At 39.0% G+C, this 18141-nt stretch overlaps 1 protein-coding gene across 1 annotated transcript in view; it reads right to left on the bottom strand.

Annotated features, from left to right (window-relative positions):
- Positions 1 to 13697: 13697 nt before the first annotated feature.
- The window catches only part of ipo13.L (importin 13 L homeolog), a 40273-nt gene continuing 35829 nt past the window's right edge, over positions 13698 to 18141 (bottom strand). Inside the window, exons 19-20 of the mRNA XM_018258311.2 lie at positions 17074 to 17255; positions 13698 to 14686 (exon numbers count right to left, since the gene is read on the bottom strand). Of these exons, the coding sequence (XP_018113800.1) occupies positions 14590 to 14686; positions 17074 to 17255 (279 nt within the window). The 3' untranslated portion in view covers positions 13698 to 14589. The remainder of the gene's footprint in view (positions 14687 to 17073; positions 17256 to 18141) is intronic.

Here is an 18141-nt window from a genome sequence, read left to right as displayed (position 1 = left end):
TTCCAGACATCTGGCCGGCAAGTGCTGGAAATAAGTGTGCTGCTGCCTGCACTGGGATACAGATAAAAGACAGATCTTTCATTCTCCAATTTGAAAACACAAAGCTGTGTTATGGATAAAGTCTACAATATTGAAATTCTCCAGAGGGGAAGGACTTAGCTGGCTCTGTGAACAGGTCTTTTGTGTTCAATGTTCACAGTGGCTAAGTTCCACCCCACTGGGAAACATACTTCTACTGACTATAACTAAGCAGTAAAAAAATTACAATATACTGATATTCTGTTGGTCTGATCTACTGTATTTAAGCAATGCTTTTGAAGCTACCAGAGATTAAACACAAGGAAATGAGAATATCTGGGTAAGTAAAGGGGATGTTTTCGGGTAGGTGGATGTATCTTCACCTTCAGATCAATTCCACTTGAAGGTGAAGATACATCTGCTTTTAGTTCTTCTACAGCAAACCATTGTGTAAGCAAAGTCCATAAATTATTAACTTGATACAAGCCAAAGAAATCCAGGAGGAATTATGATAGTGTCATAAATGACTTATTGCTTTAATATACTTTAATATACACAAACACTTGTATAGGCAAATAATACCTATATGATCTAAAAAGCAATAATAAAGTAAACACAACAAAGGCTGCACGTGTTCAGTTTGTTAAATAGCGTTCTGAAATGCTTTTTTATTAATTAATATGCATCAAAAACAGGGGGTAAGAAAATAAGAACTGAGAAGAGCAAATGGGAAGACAGAAAATGAGCAGAAGAAAAAGTATAACACAGGAGGAAGAAAGTAGAAAATGAGAAACTGTAGGAAATTAGTTTATATATATACAGTATATATATATATATATATACTGTATATAATGTCTGACCTTACTTGATGACTGTACCTACTTATCATCTTTATTATGCTACACTATGATTTAGCTTTGAATGCAAAATGTGAAACAATATCTCTTACAACTGTAAACAATAAAAGAAATGATTTACAGAACAAGTGGACATTTTTATTTTCATCCAACATTCCATCCACAGTATTTAGTTGATTATCCTTCTCACTCTGCTCTCTGACGTGAATCTCAGGAAAGCAGATGGCTTAGAACTGGGATTAAAGTGCAATGCAAATCACAAGAATACACTTTGCAGTGGACAATAAAGGCTTTGACTCACTTGATATTCATGTTCTAAACTATAAATTCATTTACTTAAGAAAATACTGTTTCCTAACAGAATTATTCTTTATATCCCGCCATTCAGTTGCCTGGAACAGGGAAAGCACGTATGTAAGAACTGTTTTTGATGATTTGATTTGACTGGAAGGACTTGAAATACAAGAAAATGGAGACATGCATGCAGATCCCATATGCTAAACCCTGTAACCAGAGGACAGAAAATCAGTTGCAAAGTACAGAAGTTAATGATTAACTGATTCCCAAAATGTAGGGCTGGTCCCCGTGGGAGAGGCTGGAGCAGTTGCAGTGGAGGCCCAGGCTGAAGGTTAATCAGGGTGAGATTTGAAGAGAATCTCCATGGAGCGGTTGGAACTAAAAAGGTCTGACAACCAGGGTTAATGTACTGAGCATGTAAGGCCTGTATATCATCTGAACTAACCTAAAGAACACTTGTGAGAAACAAGCACTGATTTAAAGTAAAATATCCTTAAAAATGAGGATAAAAAATACTATAAAAAACCCACGTCACTGTCTGTTTCCATGAGAGGAAGTATGTTTTTAGGCAGAACAGGAAAAGTAGTTCCAGCAGTTAAATGTTACAGTTCCAGGATATTTTTTTAAAGATCTGTGTCTGGAAGTCAACTCTTATTGTAGCTTTTTACTGTTTTACTCTTACAGATTGACAAATCTCTCCCTTTCTCTGTCTGTAGTATAGTTGCCTCTAAGCACCCCCAGAGTTAAAATGTGCTGCTATTTTGAGTTTATTCTTCATGTCTGAACTTGAATGTCAGGAAGGCGTATTTAGAGCAAGGTGATGTGTTTTGATGGGTGTTTTGAAAGCTTAATATCATAGTTATGCCTTTGATGGTGCTTCAGATACTATGATCAGGTTGCACCTGGCATTTCAGTATTACACTTCTTGTAATATCATAACATTAAGTGTTAGTTGGCCTTGGCTTTAGAATTGGGCTTTGCAACATGAGGCTCCCCGGTTATTGCAGAACTACAACTCTACAACTACAACTGATGGTACTAGAAGATATAGATTCAGAAGCTGTGTATTCAGAATAGGGATTCCCAGTCTGCCCCTGCCTGGCCAGATAATATAACAGTGTAATCCGCATTGGTACCTACTTTCCCAAAATATTCGCAATATAAAATAAAGGTACTGAAGGTCCTGTTCCAGATTTGTCAGAAATATATCTCTCCTGCAAAAACTGTAATCACATGCCACCCACACAAGAGAGTTGGTACAAATGCAGAATAAATGATTTTATATTATATCATACATATTTTGTATTTATGTTAAGTGCGTAGGTTGTAATGATAATTGTGCATCTTCATTATGAGCATTGTTATTTTGTAGCTTAATTAACACATCCCAAAGACACCCCATGAGTCATTCACCATTTTGCACTATATACAGAATAATATCATTTCATTAAAGAATGGTCATCTAATTGTTGAAGATTAGATCCTGTTAAAATCATACAAACAGAACAGGGATCAAACAGGGAATTAGAAACTGTTGATGCTCAAGTTGACGCATACATAGAACTTCCAGCATGAATGAATGCAAATGCATCAGACAAAGCGTACAAGTATTGCCTTACGCTGTTCTAATGTATTTTTACGCTGAAGCCCCTGACAATTTGGAAATGGTGGGAGATGTAGTTCAGCAACAAAAGGAGAGCTGCAGTCTGGACATGCCAGTTTCTGGCATATAGCAAAGTGGCGGCTAGTTGAAGCACAATGTGACAAGTGCACAGTGAAGAGTTAATCAGTGCAGAGTAGGGCGGGATAGAATTCCCAGACAGACGGGGATCCCAAAGCGATGTCTGAGTCACAAAAAAAGGGAGGGGTGGCTGTACTACCAGTGTCTCTCTTAGCAATGCTAGCAGCCGCTGGCTTTTTGAAGTGGGTTTGCCCCTGGCAAGTGAGTCTGCAATTCCCTTGTTTGGCGCCAGCCGATGCTCTTTCATCTCTAGGAGCCTTCAGTGTTCCCTCCCAACTACGATGGAAAATATGGAAGTACTCCAAGTTGCATCGGCATGGCTCTTACACCTATGTACCATGGAACATACTATTAAACATATATATATATATATATATATATATATATATATATATATATATATATATATATATATATATATATAATGGTTGCTGGTGTCCGCACTCTTTTCTTATTAGAGCAGGGGTGCACGATCAATATTGTAGATAGTGGTGTGAAGGATCAGCACTCACCCATTATCGTAGTGAATGAAGTGTTGTTTTATAGAATTTATTGTTTTATTGAATACACAACATATATTTATATATAACTAAGCACGATTAATAAGGATATAATTTACAGCAGTGCTGTCCTCCCTTGTGTGACCCCAACATGAAAGTCTGCCTGCTGTGTCTGTTTATCTTTTGTAATATTTAAAAGGTATCAGTACTGAGATTAACTGGCCCCTGCATTGTTTACACCTCAAATTCAGACTATAAAATCCTTCACCGATCACACCTGTACTCCTCCCTGCATTGTTCAAACTTGTAACGCCTCTATTTTTCACACCTCTTAAGTGGTGTGAAAGTGGTCACTTGTTCATACCTCAGACAAAGGGGCAACAGCATTGTGTCACTGTATGTAATCTGCCTGCCCTATGCTCCCTGTGTGTACCATTCTTTGTCTGCCCTATACTCCTTGTGTGTGACGTATGCTGCCTGCCCTATGATCACTGTGTGGAATACTCTGCCTGCCCTATGATCCCTGTGTGCCTGGTAGGGGTTTGTTAGCATTTGGAAATTGTTGTTGGGGCTCCTAAGGTGTTTAATCATGTGCTAGGGGGCTGCTCCCCCAGCTGACCGCAGCTGTTGAGGAAAGAGGTAGAAGGTACAACACTACAGGGAGGGGAAGGTGGCAAGTGAGAGGAGGGCTTTTGAGGTCACAAGGGGGGCCTTCAGATTGCAGCCATGGTGGGGCCTAGGCACCCAATCCGTTGCTGCATAGTGCAATTTACACAGCAATTTACACAGCACTTGATATTAAGCAAACAGTGGTCATACAATAGTTAGTTAAACTGGGTTGAAAAAAGACAAAGTCCATCAAGTTCAACCCCTCCAAATGAAAACCCAGCATCCATACACACCCCTCCCTAATTTTAATTAAATTCTATATACCCATACCTATACTAACTATAGAGCTTAGTATCACAATAGCCTTTGATATTATGTCTGTCCAAAAAATCATCCAAGCCATTCTTAAAGGCATTAACTGAATCAGCCATCACAACATCACCCAGCAGTGCATTCCACAACCTCACTGTCCTGACTGTGAAGAACCCTCTACGTTGCTTCAAATGAAAGTTCTTTTCTTCTAGTCTAAAGGGGTGGCCTCTGGTACGGTGATACACTTTATGGGTAAAAAGGTCCCCTGCTATTTGTCTATAATGTCCTCTAATGTACTTGTAAAGTGTAATCATGTCCCCTCACAAGCGTCTTTTTTCCAGAGAAAACAACCCCAACCTTGACAGTCAACCCTCATAATTTAAGTCTTCCGTCCCTCTAACCAATTTAGTTGCACTTAGTCTCTGCACTCTCTCCAGCTCATTTATATCCCTCTTAAGGACTGGAGTCCAAAACTGCACTGCATACTCCAGATGAGGCCTCACCAGGGACCTATAAAGAGGCATAATTATTGCCCAGAATAGGGGTCTATAACTGTAAGGATACATAATAGAAATAAGATCATAGGGCCTTTACTATCTACATACAGATGCAGCCACTTTGGTTTGTCTGTTTGACACAGAATAACTAAACACAGATATCCCATTTATCTCATTTAACACAGAAAACTGTGTCACAACAACCCATCTAATTAAAGCATTCACCATTGTGAACAATGGAGCTTTGGTATGCTAATGAAAAGGTTAAATGCATTAAATGAGTTAAGATGACTTAAGATAACACAGTTTCTTCAATTACCCCTGAGTCATGACGCATTTAACTCACAAATCCAAGTGGCTTCATCTGTATATTCATACTACCGGTAAATGGATTTAGCTTTGCTCAAGTGAAGCATTCACTAAGCAATTAGAAAAGTATAATGTGGTTAGAAATGAAACAAATAAAATGAAAACAAGTATTTTTATTGGCTTCTGTGGGTTACTTCACTGGTGCTAAATTGCACCTTCTGTATGTTATGTAGACCTGAAAAATTAAGTGCAGGGAGATTGGTAAGGTAAATTGAGTAGGTTCTTACTGTATCTCAATTATATTTTAATAAATACATTTAATACATTTCTGTAATCTTTTGACTAACTGACAAAGGCACACTATTGTTACTCATCTGACATTGCAACTGAACAAATAGAATGCATGTTTATTTGTAGGGGCACTCCAGGGGCTACTGCCACTTGATGCCACTCATCCTCCCATCATGCTTACCCTTTTTGAGCTGGAGTGGCTCATTGAGGAGGGACCACATCATTAATGCAGACTGTAATGCAATTGTGATCTGCACACAGGGGAGGCAACATTTGCCTATAGTAACTTTAAGAGCTGAATTTCCATTTTTTTTCAAAAAACAGGCTACACAGTTCCTTCCCATCCGGGGGGGGGGGCAGTTCCATCAGTAGAACTAGATTCAATTTAGGACCACTAAATATTGAGGGCCTTACTGGGTCTTGGGTGGAGAGGGGTTGTAGCTCAGGTAGGGGGGCAGTGGGGGTGTGTGGAGGGCGAATGTTTGATTGGTTGCTGTTGGCAACTGCAGTTGTGCAAGCAGCTAATTTTCTAAATCAGTCCTCACATTTACACTGAAGGGCAAAATCCCCCCAAAGGCTTTTAAATAGAAAAACGCCTCTTGTTAAAGGATTAGTTCAGCATGAAAATAAAAACTGTGCAAATAGATAGGCTGTGCAAAATAAAAAATGTTTCTAATATAGTTAGGTAGCAAAAAATGTAATGTATAAATGCTGGACTGACTGGATGTCTAACATGATAGCCAGAACACTACTTCCTACTTTTCAGCTCTCTAACTCTGAGTTAGTCAGTGACTTGAAGGGGGGCCACATGGGACATTTCTGTTCAGTGAGTTTGTAATTGATCCTCAGCATTCAGCTCAGATTCAAAAGCAACAGATATGACCCATGTGCCCCCCCCTCAATTCTCTGATTGGTTACTGCCTGGTAGCCAGGGTAACCAGTCAGTGTAAAGCAAGAGAGCTGAAAAGCAGGAAGTTGGGCTATGTTCTGTTACACATCCAGTCACTCCAGTCTTTATACATTACATATTTGGCTAACTTATAAACATTTTTCATTTTGCACAGCCTGTTTAGCCACTTTTTATTTTTACACTGAACAATTCCTTTAAGGGGGATAGCCACCCAAAGAATGAAAAGAAAATTTCATCATGGATTCCAAGCAACTTTTCAATGAACAGTAATTTAACATTTGTAGCTATTTTAAAGTAAATGACTTTTACGATTCCCTTTTTCTTTCCTTTCCTTATAGCACTGCTACATTCTGTTAGCTCTCGTCCAGCCATTTCCCACAATGCATAGCATGTTCTGTGATTAACAGACCCGAGAACAGAATAACGTGTGCAAGGCATTGTAGGAATCGGAGTCTTTGCTCCAATGTATCCAAAATCTTTGCTGATTCGGATACATTGTTTCTGCAGTCAGGAAAACAGGAGGGCAATGGCATATACTGTATGTAAACTGACAAATTAAATGTACAGCTAGAATCAGAATGTTGTGACGCTACAGTAATTGTAAAGCTCTGGGTGAAACTTAATAGCTGCCTGGGAATGAGTGCCGGATTTCCATTTGCAGCACACTTTCATTTTCCGACCTCCATTTCTAAGCACCTAAAACAGGATGGCAGACAGGCAAAAGAACGCTGGGTCTTTATAGCTGGCCCATTACTAATTACATGTTTAAAAGACTGAGACAATAGCTTTGTACTCGTGCCATTGAGATTTTTTGTTTTCATTGGTTGTTACAATACCTTTGTACACGTGCCAAGCATATTTAATTTCTCATAGAGGCTTGAGCTGCTTCTACTGGAATGGAAAAGAATTACTTGGGGGTTGTGATGGCACCCAGGATCTGCCAATAGTTGAACACATGTACTGCATGTGACCGTGATCTTTCAGTATGATGTAAAGAGTGGTATTCTGAGATCATTTGCAATTGTTTTCATTTTTTATTATTTGTGTTTTGCAGTTATTTGGCTTTTTAGTCAGCAGCTCTCCGGCTTGCAATTTTAGCAATCTGTCCGAATTGCCCTCGCAACCATGCACTGATTTGAATAAGGGGCTTTAGTAAGATTAGGAGAGCCCTGAACAGACAGCAGAGTAACAATAAGTAGCAATAACAATACATGTGTAGCCTTATGTGTAGCCTTGTTTTTTAGATGGGGTCAGTGACCCCCATTTGAAAGCTAGAAAGGGTTAGAAGGCAAATAATTCAAAAACTATAAAATAGAAACAATGATCAACTCAAAAGCTGCTTAGAATTAGCCATTTTAAAACATACTAAAAGTTAACTTACGGTGAAGCACCCCCATCCATATAAATTTATACAGTTGCTCTGGGCATTTCTGTGATTTACATATTAAATAGCAATTTTTACACTTGTAATATCATGACTGTGTAACAGGTGCGCGCCCTACTGTTCTAGCCGAGTATGGTTGGACAGAACGGGAAAATAGTAATTTCCTGATGCAGGAAGCATCTTCTGTCACTTCCTTGCTCAGTTCTATTGCTTTATGTGACTGATACAACTGAGCAGAGAAGCATGTAACTCAACTTTCTCTCAATTTTACAATTCCTTTCCCTGTCTCTCATCCCACATAAACACTGTATTAATATTGTCACATCTCCTTAACCAAGACTCCAATTCCCACAATAACTTGTCATTAACAGACCTGCAAAGAAAGTGCAGCAATGCATTGTGGGAACTGTAGTCTTATGACTACTGAAACAATGAATTAGAAATCTGTTGTCCTACAGCCGTCAGATGTAATTTCAGGTACAAGTAACTTTAAATCATTGACCGTTATGGGTGTGGATCACCTTTAACATAGTAGCCTTAGTTTTCATATTTTTTAATTTAAAGTATTACTTTAACTGCTAAGTGCCATCCCTCCCTTGAAAAAAAGGTAGATCAATTTACTAAATGTTATCCCCCATAAAAGAAAATGCATGGATTCTTAAAATCCTGGAGTTTGTCTCCACGTGGTCATATTTCCTACATATTTAAACATGCATGAGTAAAGAAGGACAAACAGGTACACTGGGAACATGTACTTGGCTGCTTATTTAAGTGCAACAGGTTGCTGAACTACGTCTTCAAACACAGAGTCTATTTATGGGGCATTTATTATTTATGGACTTTCTGTGACTCCAGTTTGTGGGTAGGAATTAGAGGTCAGATAGAAGAATCAGGGGGCAGATTATCTCTGTTGGAGAGAAAGAATACAGAACAGGAAAAAAAAACTATAAATATAAGAGTTAATGAAGGCTAAGATCATATTCCAACTCTGAGTGAAAAAAACATAGGATACTCCTGCCTGTGGAAAGATAAGTTTCATCTGATCTTGCAGTTTATTTTAGCACACATAAAGTGGCTTCAATAAAATGTAAATGTCCCATTTAAAATGGGTGGTAAGCCTTGATAAAAATTAAATCAAGAGTCCTCACTCACTTTCTTGATATGGACAATATTGGCAGCAATGCCCTTTTGTTGCTACAATAGCTTCCCTTCAGGCATTTTGGGCCTATACTGAAAATTTCAGGGAAGCAGCCATTTTTTCCTGCCCAGCCTTCTGTGATTTAGCATGCAGTAAATACACACTTCAGGAAAGTGTTTTCCCAATGTAAGTGAAAGCATTTGATCACTTTAAAGGACTGGATATTCTGTTATGGAGTCCTTAACATGCAGATGACTTCACCAGCCAAGCTTTCCAAGTCCTGGTGTACTAATGGCTTGCAGGGATTTAAGAATTGCACTGAGTTTAAGGAGAAGTCTTTGTCCAAGAGTGCAGAATGCAAACTCCTTCATCCTGTTAGGCTGTGTCATATCCAGTCCCTGGATCCTTGGCAGTGATCTTCAAGAAGAAGCATGCACACTGGCTTCCGTCGCAATCGCAAATGCTGTCATTGATAAACGTGGAGCCTAGAATTGAATGTGACATGGCTAAACATGGAGACAGCCAATCCTGCAGAGAAGCTCCCAATTTGACCAGCAGACATCAACCTCATAGTTGATGAGGTTTTGGAGGGGGCAAGGGGGCTATTTGTTAAAAAATCACAGCAGGGTCTGATTCAACTTTAAATGAAAAATTAAAAGTGATCAGAAGATAGCAGCAGTTTTATGTTGTGAAATGTGGCTTCTGGCTGTGCTGCTGTCAGAGAGCTGCTGGGTCACTGCTCCAAGGTGTAATAAAATATGCAGCCTTACCATAAGACAGATAAAGCAACCATTTACCATAAGAACTACTCCACATATTAATGACAACAATTCAGAACAGTCTGTAAAGTAAAAGCTCCCTCTAGAGTACATTACAGTTCATTTCTTCTTTTTTCAGCATTAGTGAATAAGATTTTTTTTTTCAATGACCATATTCAGCGGCTTGGTTTTTATATTTGGTGATGTTATTGCATTTCAGTTGGACAGTTAAGGTAGCCATATACTAGAAAATCTGCTTATTTGGGTTATGTGGTCCTCAATCCATTGGTAAAATCAAACCTGCCTGATCAACATCTGGCCAATTTTCAGCTGGGTATCAATTGGGCAGGCTCATTGGAGGGCCCCATACACGGGAAGATAAGCTGCAGAGCCGAAATGGCAAATTAAATCTGCCCATGTATGGCCACCTTTAAGGTGGCCATAGATGTTACAATTACAAGTGTAGGGATGTGAAAATCTTAGACACCCTTACACTTTACAGACAGGCACATCCCTAGTAATATGGACACCTCAGTGGGTCCTTATGGGGACCTTGTGCTTATGTAACCCCTGCAGAGAGGTTATTTAGTTGAGCAGCTCAAGGCTCCGCCGAGGAGATTAGAGGGATTAAGATCCCAGGGTATTACTGACCCAGAGTAAGGAACCAAATGTTGAGATAGGGATGTCAGGAGTTCCCCTAGTCTGCCACTGGAAGATATCCTGAAAACTGGGCAATACCCATCACATGCTGTCAACTTACTCTCTGCTGTATATTCCCTAGCCTGTGGGGATTCAGCCTATACGTGCTGTGAGTATATGCTTCCTTTATGCTGCTGTGTATATTCTATACTCCATTGTGGATCAATGTGCTAAATGATTTATGTGCTATTGTTCAATAAACACAGTTCTTGGTTCAAACGTTAAAGAACTACTGGTGCCCATCATTGTGCTATCGCACCCAGTTACAGTTACACTATACCCTTGCCTCCACCGCGTTGTGAGGGCTTACCCCTGAGAAAGAGAGCTCATCTGTGGTCTCAGCCCACAAAGGAAAGTAGGTAAAACTGCCCTAGCACAAGTCAGTTTACTATAGCGCTACACAAGCTTTCCTGGAAAAGATCTTTCCAAGAAAGATCATTTGTTTCAATACACACACATGTATAGCTGAATCATCAGTTACAGTATACAGGTAGAAATAATAGAATTCTACCTGTATCTGACAATTCAGCATTAAGAATGGGCGATGTTCGGGTGCCTTTAAAGGTGCCCGATCAAAATTTTCTGGCCGGCCCGATTGACAAGCCGACCAATATCCAAGTCTTCTGCCAATATCTGTCGGCTCGTCTCTCCCACCATACATGCACCGAACATCCTACGAAAATTTTTAGATACAATATTATCTGTGCATATATGGCCACCTTTACACAGTCAGAAAACAGACAGTGTTTTTATTTAAATGCCCATTCCCCTAGGCATGGTTTTCAAAATCTGAACCATGGGAATGACTATTGTTTGTGGACAATATTGGCCTATTGTGGTCTACACTGGCCACCAGCTCAAAATCATGTTCTGTTCTTTAGGAATCTTTAGGATAAAAAAATGTGTCTTATAAAAACACATAATTATGAAGCTACCATGCTTAAACTAACAGTAAGCTTTGCCTTTGATGTAATTGTTGTATCCAAAATATATGGGAGTTATTTACAAAAATCCAAATTTATCTCATATATTATTAAAAAAAAACGGGTCTGTAGTTGGGAATCTGATCAGCTATTATCCTGGCTTCTGCTTTAAAAACCAGTAGGTGAGCTTTAGCCTATAGGATAAACCCATGTAAAGGGGATTTTCTTGGAGCTTGTTGGAATTCATTCCCAGGATTCCTTTTGTTTAAAAAAACAAGCAAACTTTCATGCTTGATTTTACCTCATTTATTAATAAAATAACCAGAATTAATTGGATTGCGGAAAAACGAAATAGAATTAAATAAAAACCTGAATCGTTCAAATTTTTCTGGCTTTCTTCGCACAGAATGGCTTGGTTTTTTTAACGTTTTTGCCCAAAAACCCAGAAAAAGTCAGATTCTTGGGCTAAACCCAGCACAGACCATGAAAACTTTAAATAGGATAGGTGCCACTCCCATTGACTTATACCTCTTGACAGGTCTGAAATTGCGGATTTTTGGATTCAGGTTTTTGCAGCATGGGGAATAATTAATCTCGAAAAAAAATTCCAAAAAACATTTTTGACCAAAAAGCCAGAGCAGATAAATTTGAGGTTTAGTATATAACCCTGTAAGTGTGTTTATCAGAGATACTTCTAAATCTACACAAAACTATTACACTTCAATGGACTTGACAAAAGTCTGGTAACCTTGTGCAGAAATCACCATTGAGTAACAATTGAAGGCAATGGCACATACTGTATGTACACTGCCCATGGGTGACAAAGCTCCTGAAAATACCTTTATGTTGGTCAATGTGAATATCCAGGACTAAAACAGAAGGAGAAAGAGAAGAATCATTTTCAGCAATTGAACTGGAGGTTCCCACTGACACCAATGCAAATGTATTTTATTTCCTGGAGATTAGTCACCCACTGGTGACATTTTCTAATTGAACCAGTGTTCTTAGTGGAGTACCGTAGGGCTCTGTACTTGATCCTTTGCGTTTCAACTTGTTTATTAATGACCTGGAGGTGGGCATTGAAAGTACTGTTTCTATTTTTACAGATGATACTAAATTGTGCAGAACTATAGGTTCCATGCAGGATGCTGCCACTTTGCAGAGTGATTTGTCTAAACTGGAAAACTGGGCAGCAAACTGGAAAATGAGGTTCAATGTTGATAAATGCAAGATTATGCACTTTGGCAAAAATAATATAAATGTAAATTATACACTAAATGGCAGTGTGTTGGGAGTTTCCTTAAATAAGAAGGAAGATAGGGAAGATTTGTAGATAAGAAGTTGTCTAATTCTGGGCAGTGTCATTCTGTGGCTACTAAAGCAAATAAAGTTCTGTCTTGCATAAAAAAGGGCATTAACTCAAGAGATGAAAACATAATTATGCCTCTTTATAGGACCCTGGTAAGGCCTCATCTGGAGTATGCAGTGCAGTTTTGGACTCCAGTCCTTAAGAGGGATATAAATGAGCTGGAGAGAGTGCAGAGACGTACAACTAAATTGGTTAGAGGGACGGAAGACTTAAATTATGAGGGTAGACTGTCAAGGTTGGGGTTGTTTTCTCTGGAAAAAAGGCACTTGCGAGGGGACATGATTACACTTTACAAGTACATTAGAGGACATTATAGACAAATGGCAGGAGACCTTTTCATCCATAAAGTGGATCACCGTACCAGAGGCCACCCCTTTATATTAGAAGAAAAGAACTTTAATTTGAAGCAACGTAGGGGGTTCTTCACAGTCAGGACAGTGAGGTTGTGGAATGCACTGCCGGGTGATGTTGTGATGGCTGATTCAGTTAATCCCTTTAAGAATGGCTTGGATGATTTTTTGGACAGACATAATATCAAAGGCTATTGTGATACTAAAATAGTATATATAATTTATATGATGGTATGGAGGGATCAGAGTGTGTATTGATGCTGGGTTTTGTGTGGAGGGGTTGAACAAGACTTTGATCTTTTTTTTAACCCGATTTAACTATAACTGGTAGTGCAGATTTCCCATGGACGGCAAATCTTCCGATGTGCCAAAACCCTAACCTTTATTAAGCAATCTTAATAGCTATGCCTGTTTCTACACCAACTTGCACAGCCTTGAACACAATCTTATACAGACAGCTTAATGGATCAATGAATAGGCAGTGTTTTACATGGAGCAGTGGAGATAACTGTATTTCTGTATTTAACGCACTTTCATAAATATTCCCCTTTGAGTTATAAAATATAATTAACAGCAGCATAGCATCTTTAGAAAGGAAAGCAAATACACTAACAGTTTATCCTCATGAACCTTATATCTACTCTCTGTGAGCCCAAAGATAGAAACGGTACAACAAGTGCTTTTTTTGGTATTGACCAGAGAGTTCTCCAGTTCATCATACAAACAGACATGATGTTTCATGGCTCTCCCCATTTATTTTATGTTTTAAGGAGTAAAGGTTTAAAAGATCAGTCATTATCTTTTTTTTGCTCTGTTTATGGGAAACCAAAGTTGACGGAGTTTTGACTGTATTCATGTTAAAAAAAGCAATCAAACAACAGTTTAGAGGGGAGTGTGAGCACAGGGAAGGGCTTAACAGTAGTAAGATGGCATGCTTTTGCATTTGGCAAGGGCCATAAGGTAATGTTAAAGATGAGTAAGGATACATTTTTGAATTGAATAATAAGACATCCCTGGATTCTAATTGAGAGAAAAGTTACTGTAACTGCTGCCAATGCTGTCATATTCATGATAGATATTCAGTCCTCTTGATCTCAGGTAAAGTTATTCTAACAGTCCATTTTCAGCCCCTAAAGAGGATAAGAAGGATTAAAACCTGCATACATGCTCATTAATAATAATATATAATTTAAGGAAAGCAGCACAGACGAGGATATATTGTTCTGTTCACTCGCTAACCTCAACAAACTGTCCATGGGTCTTAGTAAAATGTCCTACAAGCAGCATACACGTTCTGTCATTAACCCCACAAAGGCAAAAATGTGCACAGGCATCCACAGAGAAGAAACAGGGTCAGTCAATGAAGAATGGGGCTAGACACAACTGTGAAGATATGCAGAGCATTTAGCAAGGGATTTTCCCAGATGCAATGATCACTGCCCTGCATGTTTCACAGCACAGGGTACTCCAGCAGCACTAACAGGTGACAGAGTACAGTCCAACCTCTGTCAATCAGAGACAAGAAAACAGCTCAGGCTGAAGATACAGGGGACTGATGCAGTCTTGAAATGCAGGCAAGCTTGTCAGCTGGTGCCCCTCCTTTATACAAGATGAATTGCTGACATAATCAGTAGTCTGCAGTGTACTCTGTTCCATGAAGTCCACGACACAGCAGGGTAAAGTCTTTCACCATATCCCTCATCCGTCTCTTGTTCACTCGTTCCCTAATAAGAAAAGTTACAATATAAAATGTGCACACAATTCAAAAGGTCTTTTCTCATATACAGTGGTGTGAAAAACTATTTGCCCCCTTCCTGATTTCTTATTCTTTTGCATGTTTGTCACACTTAAATGTTTCTGCTTATCAAAAACCGTTAACTATTAGTCAAAGATAACATAATTGAACACAAAATGCAGTTTTTAAATGAAGGTTTACGTTATTAAGGGAGAAAATAACTCCAAATCTACATGGGCCTGTGTGAAAAAGTGATTGCCCCCCTTGTTAAAAAATAACTTAACTGTGGTTTATCACACCTGAGTTCAATTTCAAAGGTTATAAAGCCATTTCTAAAGCTTTGGGACTCCAGCGAACCACAGTGAGAGCCATTATCCACAAATGGATAAAACATGGAACAGTGGTGAACCTTCCCAGGAGTGGCCGGCCGACCAAAATTACCCCAAGAGCGCACAGACAACTCATCCGAGAGGCCACAAAAGACCCCAGGACAACATCTAAAGAACTGCAGGCCTCACTTGCCTCAATTAAGGTCAGTGTTCACGACTCCACCATAAGAAAGAGACTGGGCAAAAACGGCCTGCATGGCAGATTTCCAAGGCGCAAACCACTTTTAAGCAAAAAGAACATTAAGGCTCGTCTCAATTTTGCTAAAAAACATCTCAATGATTGCCAAGACTTTTGGGAAAATACCTTGTGGACCGACGAGACAAAAGTTGAACTTTTTGGAAGGTGCGCGTCCCGTTACATCTGGCGTAAAAGTAACACAGCATTTCAGAAAAAGAACATCATACCAACAGTAAAATATGGTGGTGGTAGTGTGATGGTCTGGGGTTGTTTTGCTGCTTCAGGACCTGGAAGACTTGCTGTGATAGATGGAACCATGAATTCTACTGTCTACCAAAAAATCCTGAAGGAGAATGTCCGGCCATCTGTTCGTCAACTCAAGCTGAAGCGATCTTGGGTGCTGCAGCAGGACAATGACCCAAAACACACCAGCAAATCCACTTCTGAATGGCTGAAGAAAAACAAAATGAAGACTTTGGAGTGGCCTAGTCAAAGTCCTGACCTGAATCCTAGTGAGATGTTGTGGCATGACCTTAAAAAGGCGCTTCATGCTAGAAAACCCTCAAATAAAGCTGAATTACAACAATTCTGCAAAGATGAGTGGGCCAAAATTCCTCCAGAGCGCTGTAAAAGACTCGTTGCAAGTTATCGCAAACGCTTGATTGCAGTTATTGCTGCTAAGGGTGGCCCAACCAGTTATTAGGTTCAGGGGGCAATTACTTTTTCACACAGGTTTGGATTTCTTTTCTCCCTAAATAATAAAAACCCTCATTTAAAAACTGCATTTTGTGTTTACTTGTTTTATCTTTGACTAATAGTTAAATGTGTTTGATGATCAGAAACATTTTGTGTGACAAACATGCAAAAGAATAAGAAATCAGGAAGGGGGCAAATAGTTTTTCACACCACTGTATACATCCATAGCACAAGTAAAAAGCACTAGACTTTTGTTGGCTGACCAATGATATATTACCAATACACCCCTGAAATATAGGAGAATAGGAGTCAAGCAAAAGTCCAATGACCTGTGCAATAAACACAGGCTGTGGCTTTGTGTAGTTTTTGCACTCAAATGTTCCTGGACTTGCTTATATATTACAACTGTTAGGGAGGGATAAAGTTTTTTTGGGAGGCAAAGTCAAGCTACACCGACCCTATGCTGAAAAACACTGTTTTATGGAGTAACTGAGCCCTGTAACAAGTAATAGCATTTTGTTATTACTTGTATGTCTATCTTATCTAGTGTCCCAGGCACATGTTACAAATATAATCACAGGCTTTAAGAGAAAGATCAGTGGTTGAAAAGCAAACATTTGTGTACAACATGATGTCTCCTAAATAAGTACAAATTGCCTATTAACTGTTCAGTGTAAAAATGAAACCGTGTGAAAAGGCTGTGCAAAATAAAACCTGTTTCAATGGTTCAGTTAGCCAAATGTAATCTGGAGTGAATTGATGTCTATAGTAATAGCCAGAACATTACTTCCTCCTGTGCAGCTCTCTAACCTGTTACCAGTCAATAACCAATTAGGGACTTGAAAGGGGGTCATTTGGGAAATAAACTAATTGAATAGACAAACGTTCACTCTGCCCTTTATAGATTACATTTTTGGCTAACTAATTATATTAGAAACATTTGTTTTATTTTATACAGCCGATTTAACCAAATTCCATTTTACACTGAACTGTTCCTTTAATACAAGGTTTACCATGTTCTCAGCCAGTTTTTTTCCCCAAAACTCCATCCACGTGTAAGTCCTTACCACATTTTAGTCTACACTGTCTACTACTATGCAGAGCATTTCTTACCGCACAACTTGTTGGCTGAAGTTATCCTTTTGTTCTTGGGTGAGGCGTCGGGAAGGGAAGCCATCTTGTTGCATCACTTCTTTCAACCAGACTACCAGGTACGCAAAGCAGTTCTTGTTCAATGAGAAAAGAATGTCTGCAAAGTGATCCATTTGGTTGCGTGAAGCCTGTCCCCCTATTCCCTGTAGAGAAGAAATATACTTATACTATATTGGTCATGAGTTGACACAGGCCATAGATTCCAACCACTTAGTCCCTTAAGATATGCTTAAAGGAGCAGATCCCAGAATGTTTCCGGGCTATGTAGCGGTGGGCTGAACCTGTTCATTCTGTTTAGTATAATAGCCAGCCAAGCTGCATGAAACTGTTTCAAGGATATGTAAAGCCTACATTTTCCTACCATGTATATAAGTTGGCCATATCTTTCCCACCCAAGCCACATTATTTATACTGCATATACCCTCTACATTTACCAGCTCCATCATATTTTCCTAAAACAAATAGTAGCTTTCACCCAGCGGCCATTTTCCCTCTTACACATAATTAGTAACATTGACATCTGCAAACAGAACATGTATGCTGTAAAATTCATGTAATGCAAATTTATACAGGTACAACATACTTTGATAAAATGTTCTGCTGGGGTTGACCACTGTGATGGTTAAAGGAAAACTATACCCCCAAAATGAATACTTAAGCAACAGATAGTTTATATCAAATTGAATGACATATTAAAGAATCGTACCAAACTGGAATATATATTTACATAAATATTGCCCTTTTACATCTCTTGCCTTGAACCACCATTTCGTGATGGTCTATGTGCTGCCTCAGAGATCACCTGACCAGAAATACTACAAACACTAACTGTAACAGGAAGAAGTGAGGAAGCAAAAGGCAGAACTCTGTCTGTTAATTGGCTCATGTGACCTTACATGTGGTTTGTATGTGTGCACAGTGAATCGTACGATCTCAGGGGGCGGCCCTTATTTTTTAAAATGGCAATTTTCTATTTGTGATTACCCAATGGCACATACTACTAAAAAAAGTATATTATTATGATAATGG

Source organism: Xenopus laevis, chromosome 4L, assembly GCF_017654675.1.
Source record: "Xenopus laevis strain J_2021 chromosome 4L, Xenopus_laevis_v10.1, whole genome shotgun sequence".
NCBI classification, from domain to species: domain Eukaryota; kingdom Metazoa; phylum Chordata; class Amphibia; order Anura; family Pipidae; genus Xenopus; species Xenopus laevis.
The sequence above is the reverse complement of the archived record's forward strand: the minus strand, read 5'-3'. Positions and strand labels throughout refer to the sequence as shown.